Consider the following 13,565-nt stretch of genomic DNA (forward strand, 5'->3'; position numbering starts at 1 on the left):
ACACCAACCAAACTTACAAGGAAGTAACTTTTTAGCTGCCTAAGCTTCAATCGTCATCATAACTTTTTGGAGTAGGACTAAGCAGATCCAGATAGTTTTTGATACCTTTCTGCTCAAATAAATTATTTAATTTGGTAACTGAAGCAAAAGTATTACTTAACTTGTATTACTAATTAAGGAACCACAATTTGTATTTTAGCTTGCTTATTGTAAAGCAATTAAAGAAGAAGAAATTATCATCAACAATAAGAGCTTCATTAGCCCTACTTGAGTATGATTGTGATTATGATTGTAATTGTATCGTCTATTTATTATTCACTGTCTTGCTTACTTATATAAATTTTATTGTCTATTTGATTTAGTCGATAAATCGTCCGATAATTACTCTTGCTTACTTATATAAATTTTATTATCTATTTGATTTAGTCGATAAATCATTCGATAATTACTAACTCGATATTAATCTACTCGATATCTTATCGAATGACTAGCGAACTGATACATTTACAAGCTGATAATCGATAAACCAAATTATTATGTCTAAATATCCGCCCAATCAGCAACCCAAACTCGAAGCGGATTCAACTCGTAAAGGAGACGGTAGTTCACGCGCTACAGAGAGAGTAGAGCCCGGGGGGTCGTTTAGCGTCTCAGAGCTGTATCTGTGTCAGGGGAACGTTTCATTAGCTTAATAAAAAAAACTCATTATATTCTCTAATAATGTCTCAAATGAGCGGGCGGGGAAATTATTCACACACACACACCGCACTTTAGCTATTGCACTGCACTTAAGCCTTATAAGAGTGGGACACAGAGAGAGAGAGAGAGAGAGAGAGTGGAAACGGAGGAGGAGCACTTCTTCACAGCAAAGTGCTACTCCTACGTCGAAAGCTTCTCCACCTTTCCTTTTTCCTCCTTATTTAAGGTGCACTTTGGAAGCATTATTTCTCTGTTTTCTCTTTAGAATTAGTGGAATGAATGTGTGAATTTGATTCTGCTTCTCCACGATTTTGCAGGCGGCTCCGTACTCGGATTCTCTCCGAGTTTCCAGAAGTTTCACAGTATCTGTGAGTTAAAAACTTAAAGTTTATTCTTATCTTGAATATATCGATTATGCTTATGTTCATACCGATATTCTGCAAATTAAGAGGAAAATTGATTCAAGAAGAAGCTTCTAGTAACTTCATTGTTGTTGACCTCAACCTGTTGTTTTCTTGGAAACTGATTTCTGAGAATATGTTTTGTTAGTTGTTTACGGAGATGAGTTTAGGATGTAATTAGTGAGTACTTATTAGAATTGTTAAAAGTATGTTTAATGTTAGATAGTGTTTTGGTGGTGGAAGAGTTTTTGGAGTTGGATACGCATCTCTATAGGGATTAGATTTGATGGTCAAATTGGTGGTGAATTTATGTTGTTGAATCAGGACCGTTAAAAATTATGTGGTTAAGAAGTCCTGATTGAGACTGATACTCGGAATCTGGCTACTGTCTCAAAGTCTAGGAATCAAATCCTTTTAATTTACCTTCCCCCAGATTCTTTCTCACTCAAATCCTTCACTTTCTAACGATTGTCAACATGCTCAATTTTATTGCAATAAATACAAACAAACACTTTTCTTATTGAGATTATTTTACAAGTCTCCTATTGAGTAACTTATCCAAGAAATAGAAAATGAAGTGTAACCAGATTGTTGGAAGACATTTGTTTTTCTTTTTAGTTCCCTTATTTCTTTCTTTTCATAATTCCTTCCTTTCAAATTTCTTGAGATCTTAAGCAATGGATGACCTTTCAATAATGCTAGCTTAGGAACATTGTATTCTACTATGAGTATTTTACAAGGATCTGGGAGTTAAAGCCCAGGAGCTTGCACATTTCATCCTTATTCTTGAATCTCTGCTTTGCATTCGATAGATAGACCTTTCCTCAACAAGTTGGTAATCAGAGCAATGACAGAACTAAAAACTTTGATCTGCATGATTTTTTTTAAGTAAAAGCTAACAAGGAGTGGCTTTAGATTATCGATTCATGCTACTTTCTCTTTGATCTTAGGATTGCATTTTGATTACTCCTTTGTAGAATCTAGATTCGACTATATTCTACCATCATGTGAAGCATGTCATGAAAATTGAGTGAACGGTATTGGTTCTCTCATCAGTAGTAGTACAACTATTTGCTTCATCCTCCATCCATACATCTTGCATAATAACCAGAAGCTTTAAATACTTTTCGGGCAATCTAGCTAGAAAAGTACTTCGGTTTATCGCATTTATATTTCAATGGCCTGCTATTTGCAGCAACATACATTTACTTGCGCTTTTATTATGTCATCTTTGGCAGGTAAATGCCGGTTTAATTTGCTATTGCTGTCATCATGGATGACTAGGCCAGTCAGCTGCTATAGAGCAAATTTGGTTACTTTCTATGTAAAGGAAAAAAGGGAAGTATATTTGTTGACTACAGAAGTGTTGTTCATATGGCAAGGAGATATGGGCCTTATTTTGATCCTGAATATGAAACCTTAAGTATCAGAATAAACCCTCCAAGGTTGAGTTTCTCTACTTTTAGCTTTTGCCATCTTTGCAACATCCACTGCTTTCCTTCACTATGTTTTTATTTACTTTCATTCATTCATTGGCCAGCCTAGATATTATTCACTGTGTCTGCATCACAGTTTTGATGCCCATTTAGGATGTTACTTCTACCAAGATATGGAAACCTGTTGGTCTCCTTTGAACCAATGAAAGAAAATTGTGGATGTCAATTATATTGCTTCATATTTGACACCCTTATCTTTTTCCATGTGGTTTTACTAATGATTATTTGATGTTATTAGGGTATCTGTGGACAATGTGAGTTGCAAAGAATGCACTCTAGTGAAGGTAATCTTTCAGCATTAAGAATCTTTGAGTGATTGTCCTTATTTTGTTATTTCAAGGAGCCGCAGAACCTTTCATGAGAAAAGAAGCTCACTCACCACAGTTCAATAAGCTCTTAAGATTACAACGATTATTCATATTGGATTAATAAGAGTCTGGTTATCTCAGCCTGCTATGCTGCATTGATCAAAAGTTTTAATGAAAGAAAGGAGTATATTGAAAAGATTTTACAAACATAGAGAGCATGTTTCACAAATTTTATTTGCAAACTTTTTGAACACAATCTGATGTCAAAGTATACTGATCTCTGTAAGCTATAGCCCGGTGATCTGATAGGCAAGATTTGAATCACTAGTCTGATTCAGATAAGGGGTCCCACATTAACTCTATATCATTCAGTTGCTTTTGTGATAAAGTATTTGATTTTTGATGGGTAAAATAAAGTATTTTATTAATGAACCACCTCCAGTGCCTTAGGTACTGAGGTGTTCAAAAGTACCCACTGAGGTTTTCGTTGTTTTCCTCAGGTTGACAGTGTCAACAGACCTGGAATACTGCTGGAAGTGGTGCAAATCCTAACAGACCTTGATCTTGTAATTACCAAAGCCTACATATCCTCTGATGGCGGGTGGTTCATGGATGGTGAGTATTATTTCTCTTTAGCATTTGCAGGTGTTGAAGCTTTTAAACAAGGCATGTCAAAGTATTTTTAGTTGCATATTCTAGCGCTACTCTGGGGGACATGGATCATGTTCTACTATTTCATTTACATGCTCGGACAGCTATCCAAATAAATACCCAAATTCAAGTTTCCCCCGCATTGGTGGTTATTGATTTACTAGTATGTGTTAAAGATTTTTTTAGGTCATAGGTTCAAATCCCAATTGTGATATTCTGGTATGTTTTGAACCCCCTTGTATTAACTTCTGGCTCCGCCATTGCTAGATATGGATCATGTTCTACTATTTCATTTACATGCTCGGACAGCTATCCAAATAAATACCCAAATTCAAGTTTCTCCCGAATTGGTGGTTATCGATTTACTAGTACTGTGTTAATTGGTGGCCTTCTATACCATATTCACTTTCGCCCGTTTTTGGGACATTTCAAAAAAAGTATAAACCTTCTAGTCTGTTTACCATTAACAGTCTTTTTTAGTTCTGTCCATCTTCATATAATATTCTAAATACTTAGGGAACACAATTGTGAGATTTTTTACAAGTTTCATTTCTTTTTAACAGTATTTCATGTTACTGATCAACACGGCAAGAAAGTTACAGACAGCAGCACTATCGGTCATATAGAAAAAGTAAAGTATCCCTTATTTTTCTTGCCTTTTGTTTCATATTTTTATAATCTGTACACGATTAGTGCGGGGATAAGAGAACAAATTTCTTTGACAGATTCACATTCCTACTCATGTATTTTATTGCACCTAGCATATATCAGAGTTTTACTTTTGGGACTCTTATGACTTTTCAGAACAAAGCAAAAGTCAAGCAACTATTCAGAAATCCCTGGTTACTAAAATTTTTACAGAATAGTTGCTCATTGTTAGATAAGAGTTCCCAATTCCACTAACTAAATAGTGCCTGCTAATGTGTTTGCCTTTGCCTATTTCACTAAGTTTCAGTCACGAGCTAATTGCTGTCATAATCCTCGCTTTTACTGCAAGTTTTTACACAAAAGTTGTAGTAAGGCTTTCCTGAACTTTGTATTCAAGATCATACATACCCTAGCAGTCACGCAAGAAAATCATATTTTATCCCCAGTAAATGCTTTACCACACCTAGGTCTGTCATCTAAGTGACTGAAACTTAAAACGTAGCTTCCCTAAGCAAAAGACCTAGTTTTATTAACGATTTTATTGAATTTGTTACATTAGGCTCTAGGACCTGAAGGTTACACATCAGGCATATTGAAGACTTGGCCAGGTAGAAGGGTAGGAGTGAACTCTGTGGGAGATTACACCACCATTGAGCTTATAGGAAGCGATCGTCCGGGTCTTTTATCTGAAATTTCTGCTGTACTAGCCAATCTTCATTTTAATGTCGCTGCTGCTGAGGTTTGGACCCATAATAGGCGCACAGCATGTGTTCTTTATGTCAATGATAATTGTTCATCACTTGATGTGGATGAAGAATCCAGATTATGTGTCATGGAAGAGCAACTCAATAACATACTTCGTGGATGTGAGGATGATGAGAGTGGGGCTCATGCTACTTTCACAGTTGGTAGTACTCATGTTGATCGGCGGCTTCATCAGATGTTCTTTGCTGATAGGGACTACGAAGGTGGTTGTCTCGAAATGGAGATAGAATACCCTCCTAGCTTCAAACCAGAAGTCAGAATTGAAAGCTGTGTCGAGAAAGGGTACTCAGTGGTCAGTGTAAGTTGCAAGGATAGACCAAAGCTTATGTTTGACATTGTATGCACCCTCACAGACATGCAGTATGCTGTTTTCCATGCCACTATCTCATCTGATGGTCCCTATGCATCACAGGTAATCTCATTATGTTGTTCTGATGATTGCTAGTCTGAAAAAAAAAATTATATATATATATATGTATGTTATGTATGTATGTATACATACATACATATACACAAAGTAACATACCGAGGATAAATCATTTTATTTTACAGTACTTCCTTAAAAATTTATTTCCGCCTATCAATGTCACCATGGCCCCAGACCGCCACTTTGAAATGGAATGTTATCTGTTTGGCCTGTAGTTTAGTATCATCATATTAAATAAATGTTAGATGGAGTGTTATGCTTTAATACCTAAAGTTCCTTCAAGTTTCAAAGTGGCTCAACGTCGGAATCACTGATGGGGTGTTATTAGGCTTTAATTCTAGTAGGCAGTATGTAATATGAGGACGACTGAATTTATAGGAATATTTTATCCGCCACATGGATGGTTGCACTCTGGAATCTGAAGAGGAGAAGGAAAAGGTTGTGAAGTGTCTTGAAGCTGCGATTCGGCGAAGGATAAGTGAGGTAAGGTAGATTATCCACTTCTCTAAATTATTGTCCTAAATGCTTCTCAAGATTATGATTAGCCTCGGTGCTGAGCCAAGCGGGCTACTTTCACCAAGTCCCCCAGCCCCACCCCCATTATGAATACTTTTTATCAAATAGGCAAAGGTCTCTAACTTAAAGTAACTCATAGTTAAAGTTTCACTTTAAGAAAGAATCGAGGACTATTCTATATATCAACTTTCATTCAGTATGAGTCCGTAATTGCCTGGAATAAATGAATCGGAAGAATAATCCAAAGCTGATTTTTCTTTTCTAAGCTTGGGTAGGTCCACGAACATGTGCAATCTTTTAGTTTGAGATTGGGATGAATGGGAAAGTTTGGCGGCAGGATGTGGTCCTCTAATATTATACTTTGGAAAATTGGGCATGGCTAATTTCTACTTCTTACTTGTCCTTTTTCATCAAATATTATCAGACTTTCAAGCATTCACATGTTAGTTCAATTTATAACACTATGGCATGCACGAACCTTCAACCTCAAATATTTAGTGCTACCAGGTCTTGATTCCTTTGATATGCAGGGTTTTAGTCTAGAGTTATGTGCCAAGGACCGAGTTGGCTTACTTTCTGAAGTTACGAGAGTCCTACGAGAAAATGGGCTATCAGTGACTAGAGCTGGTGTCACAACTATCGGGGAGAAAGCAAAGAATGTCTTCTACGTACGAGATGCATCTGGAAACCCTGTAGAGATGAAGACCATTGAAAGACTGCGTGAAGAAATTGGACAGACAATGATGCTTAATGTGAAGAAAGTCCCAACATCTGCAAAGGTACCTGAAACTGGTGGTTTGGCCAAGATAAGCTTTTTCTTCGGAGGCTTACTTGAAAGATTCCGTACTTAGAAATTCATCTACAAAGAGCTACCTACTTGTATAGAAGAATAAAGCACTTGAGTGAAAAAGTGTATAAATGTGGTAAGGTATCCCTGTTAAAATGCATGTAGATACATTGAGAAGTTACCTTGTCAAGAAGATAAACAAAGGGAAAAAGGAATGGGTCTCTCCCATTCTTATTCTATGCAGAACTCTGGAAGATTATCAGATGACTGTGTGTTGTTCCTGCCAAATAAAAGTACGAAAATCTATTGCTGTCATATGACTTTGGGTTGGAGCTTTGGTTAAGAAATGCTATTGAAGAATTGAACAAAGAAAGCCAATCGGTTATAGTTTAATTGACGTCTATGTTGCGTCCAAGCTAATGTTAGAGACAAAGAGCTGTTAACATTGTTTTGATTAGCCTTTTGTAATATCCTGACCAGAACATACCGTAGATATCATCAATTAGCGTGTAACTGGAAATAGTGTCACAATAAATATGCTCTTTTGATACTGGATTGTCTCACTTAAAATATTCCTGGATATTTTACTTTCTTCGACTTCATAGGAACTGGGATGTAAAAATTAGTCCACAAAATACTCACTGTTGAATTATAGAAATAGTTAACATAATAACAATAGTAACAACATACTCAGTGTATTTTCACAAGTGGGGTCTGGGAGGGTAATATGTATGCCGACGTTACCCCTATCTTGTGAAGGTAGAGGGGCTTTTTTCGGTAGACTCTTGGCTCAATAAAAGCAAAATCATAGCAGTTATGACAAAGAATTGTGAAAAAGAAATAGTAACAATAGCCAGAAAAAAATAAAATCGAAGCAAAGGAAATATCATGTACTAATAGCGATCTAAAAATAGGGAATACGAGGATAACACTAGTACTACAGCTATAAAAAAAAAGTACCGACTACTTATTAAAATCTACTACCCTAATCCTCGACCTTCACACCCTGCTATCAAGGATCATATCCTCCGTAAGCTGAAGATGTGACATGTCCTGTCTGATCATCTCTCCCTAATACTTTTTCGGCCTACCTCTACCTCTCCTAGGACCCGCTATAGCCAACCTCTCACACCTTCTCACTAGGGCATATGTGTCTCTCCTCTTCACGCGCCCGAACTATCTCAGTCTCGCTTCTCGCATCTTGTCCACCACACATGCCACTCTCACTTTATCCCAAATATCTTCATTCTTAATCCTATCTCTCTTAGGATGCTCGCACATCCATCTCAACATCTTCATTTTCGCAACTTTTAACTTCTGAACATGAGAGGTCTTGACTGGCCAACACTCTGCTATATATAACATGGTCGGTCTAACCACTACTCTGTAAAACTTGCCTTTAAGTCTTGGTGGCACATTCTTGTCGCACAAGACGTTGGATGCGAGCCTCTCTTGGGTATGATTTGTATGTCCAACTTCACTTCAATGTCAGCCTTCCGATTGTCACGACCCCAATTTCCCCATCTTAGGATGCCGTGATGGCACCTAGTATCTAAAACTAGGTAAGCCTAACATTATGCTGATTATTAATGAAAGTTAACTACTTAACTGCAATACATTAAATAATAACTGATACAACATAGCTGAGCCAACGTCGATTATACAATCCCAAGACCGGTAGTACAAGTCATAAGCTTTTTTAAGGGTCATTAGAAATAACAACACATCACTGTCCCAGAATAATAGGAAATAATGGAAATAAAATACAACGGTACGTGACTCGGAGCCTGCGAACGTCAAGCAGGTATACCTTGAAGTCTCCAGCTGTGCAGACATAACTCTCAAGAACCAACATGATCAAAAGTACCTAGATCTGCACAAAAATATGTAGAAGCGTAGCATGAGTACACCATAGCGGTACCAATAAGTATCAAGCCTAACCTCGGTAGAGTAGTGACGAGACTAGGTCAAGATACCTACTAGACGTGTAAACGTGTGCGGGATATAACTTAAAGCTAACAATGGAAAGAATATCAATGTAAGACCAAAAGCATAAGGATCACAAATTTACAACCAACAATGAAAATAATAGAAGCACGAATAGCAACAAGAAGTGAACGAGTAATAAAGAAACGGATGACAACTCAATTAGTCAAATCGTTTCTAATGCACAATTTACAACAAGAATTACTCGAGGTACTACTCCTCGTAATCTCAAATCATAAGTCACAACTCTCAAATCTTACACGTATAACACCTCGTGCCCATATTTTTCCAAATAATTTTCGCACGGCAAAACCCACGTGCTACTATGTACATTGTATCCATGTAAAATGCTAATTAAAATGTCCAAGAGATTTATTTATATACGATAAGGCATAATAACAAGGTTGAATAAAGTAGGGAATCAAATGAGAAAATGAGTATATTTAAGAAATTATTTGGACGAAGAAAATAACATTTTCAAATAAAATAAAGTATCGGATAAGCTACAGAATTAAATATAGAATTTGTTAAATTAAAACATAATAACGATTTTTAAGTAAAGTAAAAATATCAGACAGAGTAAGAACTTTAAGTTGAGAAATCAATTAAATTGAAATATGACAACTATTAAGAATAGTAAAGTACCGAATGAAACGACGAGTTTAACTTAAGAGTCACATAAGGCAAGGATGTAAGTAATTATTTTATTTAAAATTGTTATGTTACCAACAACTCAGCATGGTATGAGATAATGACTCTGCGCAGTAAATTCATCTTGAAAATTAATTCACCAAGTAACCACAGAAGCACAAATTGACACCTTGAAGTAATACAACAGTTCACGTAGGATGCATGACTCAGATAAAACATAACAACAACAACAAATATAACACACACAATCCGTTGCGGTGCGCAACCCGAACCCACCATATCATCATTTATCAATATCACAATTCTCCCTTATTTCACCCGTTGCGGCGTGCAACCCGATCCACAAGCAATTTAAATTAACAACAACAATTCAATAACTCAATTTACAAGAATTTCTACAATCAAAGGGTATGAGTACACGACAATAAAGGAACCACGTAATAATCAAAGGAATGCAACAAAATATTACAAAAATAAGAGGATAACTGAAGCACGTGACAACTAAAGTGTGCAAGTACAAACAGTTAAGGCAAGTAGCAGATAAGCACAACGTCATGGAAGAGACTCAACAATTAAGAGTAACAAGACAATAAGTTCAATTAAAGCATATAAGGGCAAAATAACAAGTAAGAGGTATAATAAGTGCTAACAACGTCAAATAGAGCATGTAAGAGTAGATTAACAATGGGAGATATAACACGTTATGACAATTTAATTAAAGGCATGGAAAGAGTCTAGATAACCTACACCGGTTAAATACCACATATAGCCCATGTACCCACTCATCACCTTGCGTACATGGCTTTCACATAATACAAATAGCACAATTAACCCGAATCCTAAGGGATAATTTTTCCCACACAAAGTTAGACAAGATACTTACCTCAACTTAGCCAAATCAATACTCAAATTAGCATCTTCTTTACAATTCACCTCCGCTCGGCTCAATCTAGCCAAAGATGAATGAAATACATCAAATAATGCAAGAGAAAATAATTTCAATTAACAAAGTTATGATCTTTATACAATTTTTAAAAGGTCAACAAAAGTCAACCCCGGGCTCGCCCGGTCAAAACCCGGGTCCAAGGGTAGGTCTTGACTACCCATAACCTCATGAGTCCATATATATATTTTGTTTCCAAATCCGAGTCCAATTCGACTCTCAAATCTCAAATTTTTATTTTTCAAAGCTTTTACAAAAATTCCCAAATTTCATCTTAGATTCTCAAAAATTTGATGTTAAATCTAATATATAATCATGAAATATAATTAAAAATTGATTTAAATTACTTACCTAATAGTTTGGTATGAAAATCTCTCCACAAAATCGCCTCATATTGAGTCTAGAGTTTAAAATATGATAAAATGAAGCCAAGTCTCGGAATACTAAGCTATAAACGAGTTGCAGAAGTCGTATTTACGACTATTTGCGAACCCTCACAAAAGCGAACATTACTTTGCAAAAGCGAAGCTTGAACAGCTCTGCTCCTATCGCAAATGCGATACAACAGGTCGCAAATGTGAAGACGGGGCATTTGCAAAAGCGGCCCAAATGTTAGCAAAAGCAAACTACCAGCTGCCCAGCTCACCATCGCATTTGCGAGGCTGGCTTCGCAAATGTGAAGCCTGCCAGTCCCCAGTCTCTTCGCAAAAGCGATCACAAGTCCACAAAAGCAGCAGTCACAAATGCGACCCTCAACTCGCAAATGCGAGATCAGAACACCAGCAAATCTGAACCTTCTTCCAAACAATCCGAAACGTGTGCGAAACTCATCCGAACCCTCGGGGCTCCAAACTAAACACCCACACAAGTTTAAATATATAACACAAACTCGCTCGCGCGATCAAAATACTAAAATAACGTCTAGAATCATGAATCGGTCGTCAAAACATATGAAAATCACAATGAACTTTAAGAACTTCTAGAATTGCAACCAAGTGTCCGAACTACATCAAATCAACTCCAAATGATACCAAATTTTGCATGCAAGTTCCAAATGACGAAACAAACCTATTCTAAGTCCCGAAACCAAAATCCGAATCCGGTAGCCTTAAAGTCAAACCATGGTCAAATTAAGAAAATTTCAAACCTTTAAATTGCTAACTTCCGCCAAATGATGTTGAAACCCTCTAGAAACATCCAAATATAAATTCGGGCAACACCTAGGTCCAAAATCACCATCCGGACCTACCAGAACCATCAAATCTCCGACCCGAGGTCAAATACTCAAAAAGTCAAACTTGATCAATTGTTTCAACTTCAAGCTTCTCAAGTGGGAGTCCTCCTTCAAATCAATTCCGGATCATTCAAAAACCAAAGCCGACAATGCACGCAAGTCATAATACACTATGTGAAGCTACTCATGACTTCAAATTGCTGAACCAGACGCAATTACTCAAAACGACGAGCCGGGTCATTACATCGACTCAAGTCAGAATTTTATTTTAGTCTTGCTCAACTTGAAACCTATAATAACAATAGTAATATTACTAGTTTCTCGGCATGGCGTTGCACGTGTATGCCGAGTTTTGTAGTATACGATATTGTAAATAATATCAATGTTACTAAAACACAGGTTTGAATATATAGTATTATACATGAAAAAATAAAGTACAAATTTATGTAAATGATCAATGTGGATTTTTATATGGTCTTATTCGTCCCGGTCAAAATGATTGGATATCGTCTGAACTTATAAAGTCGATGAACAACTAAATTTAAATCAGGAGAGAGAGAGCGATATTGATTTATTTTTCATTATGTATATTGTTGTATGTAGATATTGTTAATATTGTGTTGGACGTGCAACACACGTGCATAAGAACTAATATTATTTAATTGGTTTACTTGATAACATTAGAAAAGATATTCTATAATATTAATGTTAGAATACTTAATATATAGTTAAGAATCCTAGAACTATACTCTTAGTGCCATTCGAGGCGCCATTACGGTTAATCCAATGAAGAATTACTTTGTTTGATGTGTATATGATTAGTATAATGTAAATCAGGGGTATCTTAGTCTTTTGAATTATTTATTCACTATAAAAATCATTGTTACATGTCAGTCGATCCTTTTACCCATTCTTTTAGGTACTGAACGGAAATTATTTTTATTTTTGTTATAGGAAGAAGTCACTAGGTTGTTAGCTAACTTTACGCTCATTTTGTTATTTTTCTGTCACTTCTTAAGCATACATAAATAATACTTTTTTTTTAATAAATCAGAGATGTCCGAAACACATTTACTTCTGTGTCTTTTGTGATCTACATATTCTTTACTCTCTGTTTTCTTCTTTATTAAAGTCAGTACTGCCCTCTCTTTTCTCATATTTGTTTTTTCTCTATACAAATAACTACTAATTTTTCTTCATCTGCATATAAGGTCAGATTACCAGTTCTTGATTCGTCTGTTGTTTTTAAGCTTTTACTTCTTTAACAGTTTCAGGATTTTCTTCCTTGTGAGTGTGTAAATTGCTTATGGTTTTGCATTCGCTTTTCTCCTTTCTCTAGCCTTCTTTATTTCTTTTTGTTTTATTTCCTTTAACGTGAATTGTAATAATTGCGAATTTCGTTTCACAATTGTTCAGTATAATGAAAGATTGACGGTAAAGAATCAATAGATTTAAGAGGGATTTCCTTTAGTTAGGAATGAAGAAAAGTTAAAAAGAAAGAGGTATGTTAAAAAGGCAAATGGCTGTCTCTGTTATATTACAAATTTGAGGATAGTTCTTGAGATTACTCCTTATCTAATTTGTCATATCACATGTCTAATGGTTTCTTTCATTTATTTACGAGTTTTTCCAAAATATATATATTTCATATAATAGAAATACTTTGAAATGGCTGTTTAAGATAATAGTAGAATGAGTACATCTATATATGCTCCAGCTTTTGACCTTTGCCATGTTTAGGTAATTAAGCGTCGTTCCTAACCAGGATGTTTTGCATATATTACAGGAAATAATTTGAGCAGAATGACAACCAATACCGTGAGCTACTCACAAAAGGAACTTGTTACTGATCATGTTTTATTGAGGTTACCTGTTAAGTCACTCTTTCGATTCAAATGTGTGCGCAAAAGTTGGCATGATCTTATCAAAAGCTCAAGTTTTATTAAAAAACACTTCAATAGTGAGAGTAATCGTCTTCGCCTTATGGTTTGCAAGTTCGGTGTTAACTACAAAAAAGATCCAGGTGAAAGGTCTTTCGATATGTTCTTACTCA

General features: G+C 35.9%; 1 protein-coding gene across 2 annotated transcripts; it reads left to right on the top strand.

Moving 5' to 3' along the window:
* Window positions 1-572: 572 nt before the first annotated feature.
* Window positions 573-7,010, top strand: LOC107802535 (ACT domain-containing protein ACR3). Of its 2 annotated transcripts, XM_075243687.1 has the most exons (9): window positions 573-925; window positions 1,017-1,067; window positions 2,339-2,545; window positions 2,835-2,880; window positions 3,405-3,519; window positions 4,119-4,186; window positions 4,763-5,380; window positions 5,774-5,878; window positions 6,442-7,010. In XM_075243687.1, exons 3-9 carry the CDS (start codon window positions 2,475-2,477, stop codon window positions 6,760-6,762), a joined length of 1,344 nt encoding a protein of 447 aa, XP_075099788.1. In that variant the 5' UTR covers window positions 573-925; window positions 1,017-1,067; window positions 2,339-2,474; the 3' UTR covers window positions 6,763-7,010. The 2 variants fall into 2 exon arrangements, with proteins under 2 accessions (XP_075099788.1, XP_075099789.1); XM_075243688.1 differs by lacking the exons at window positions 573-925; window positions 1,017-1,067 and adding an exon at window positions 1,498-1,935.
* The last annotated feature ends 6,555 nt before the right edge of the window (window positions 7,011-13,565 follow it).

The sequence above is a fragment of the Nicotiana tabacum genome, chromosome 22, assembly GCF_000715075.1.
Source record: "Nicotiana tabacum cultivar K326 chromosome 22, ASM71507v2, whole genome shotgun sequence".
Classification (NCBI taxonomy): domain Eukaryota; kingdom Viridiplantae; phylum Streptophyta; class Magnoliopsida; order Solanales; family Solanaceae; genus Nicotiana; species Nicotiana tabacum.

Excerpts from the sequence above, each read along its gene's own strand:
- LOC107802535 (XM_075243687.1), top strand. The coding sequence starts at position 2,475 with ATGGCAAGGAGATATGGGCCTTATTTTGATCCTGAATATGAAACCTTA. Across the intron at positions 2,546-2,834 it reads ATCAGAATAAACCCTCCAAG|GGTATCTGTGGACAATGTGA; the intron begins GTTGAGTTTCTC and ends TGATGTTATTAG. Across the intron at positions 4,187-4,762 it reads CTATCGGTCATATAGAAAAA|GCTCTAGGACCTGAAGGTTA; the intron begins GTAAAGTATCCC and ends TTGTTACATTAG.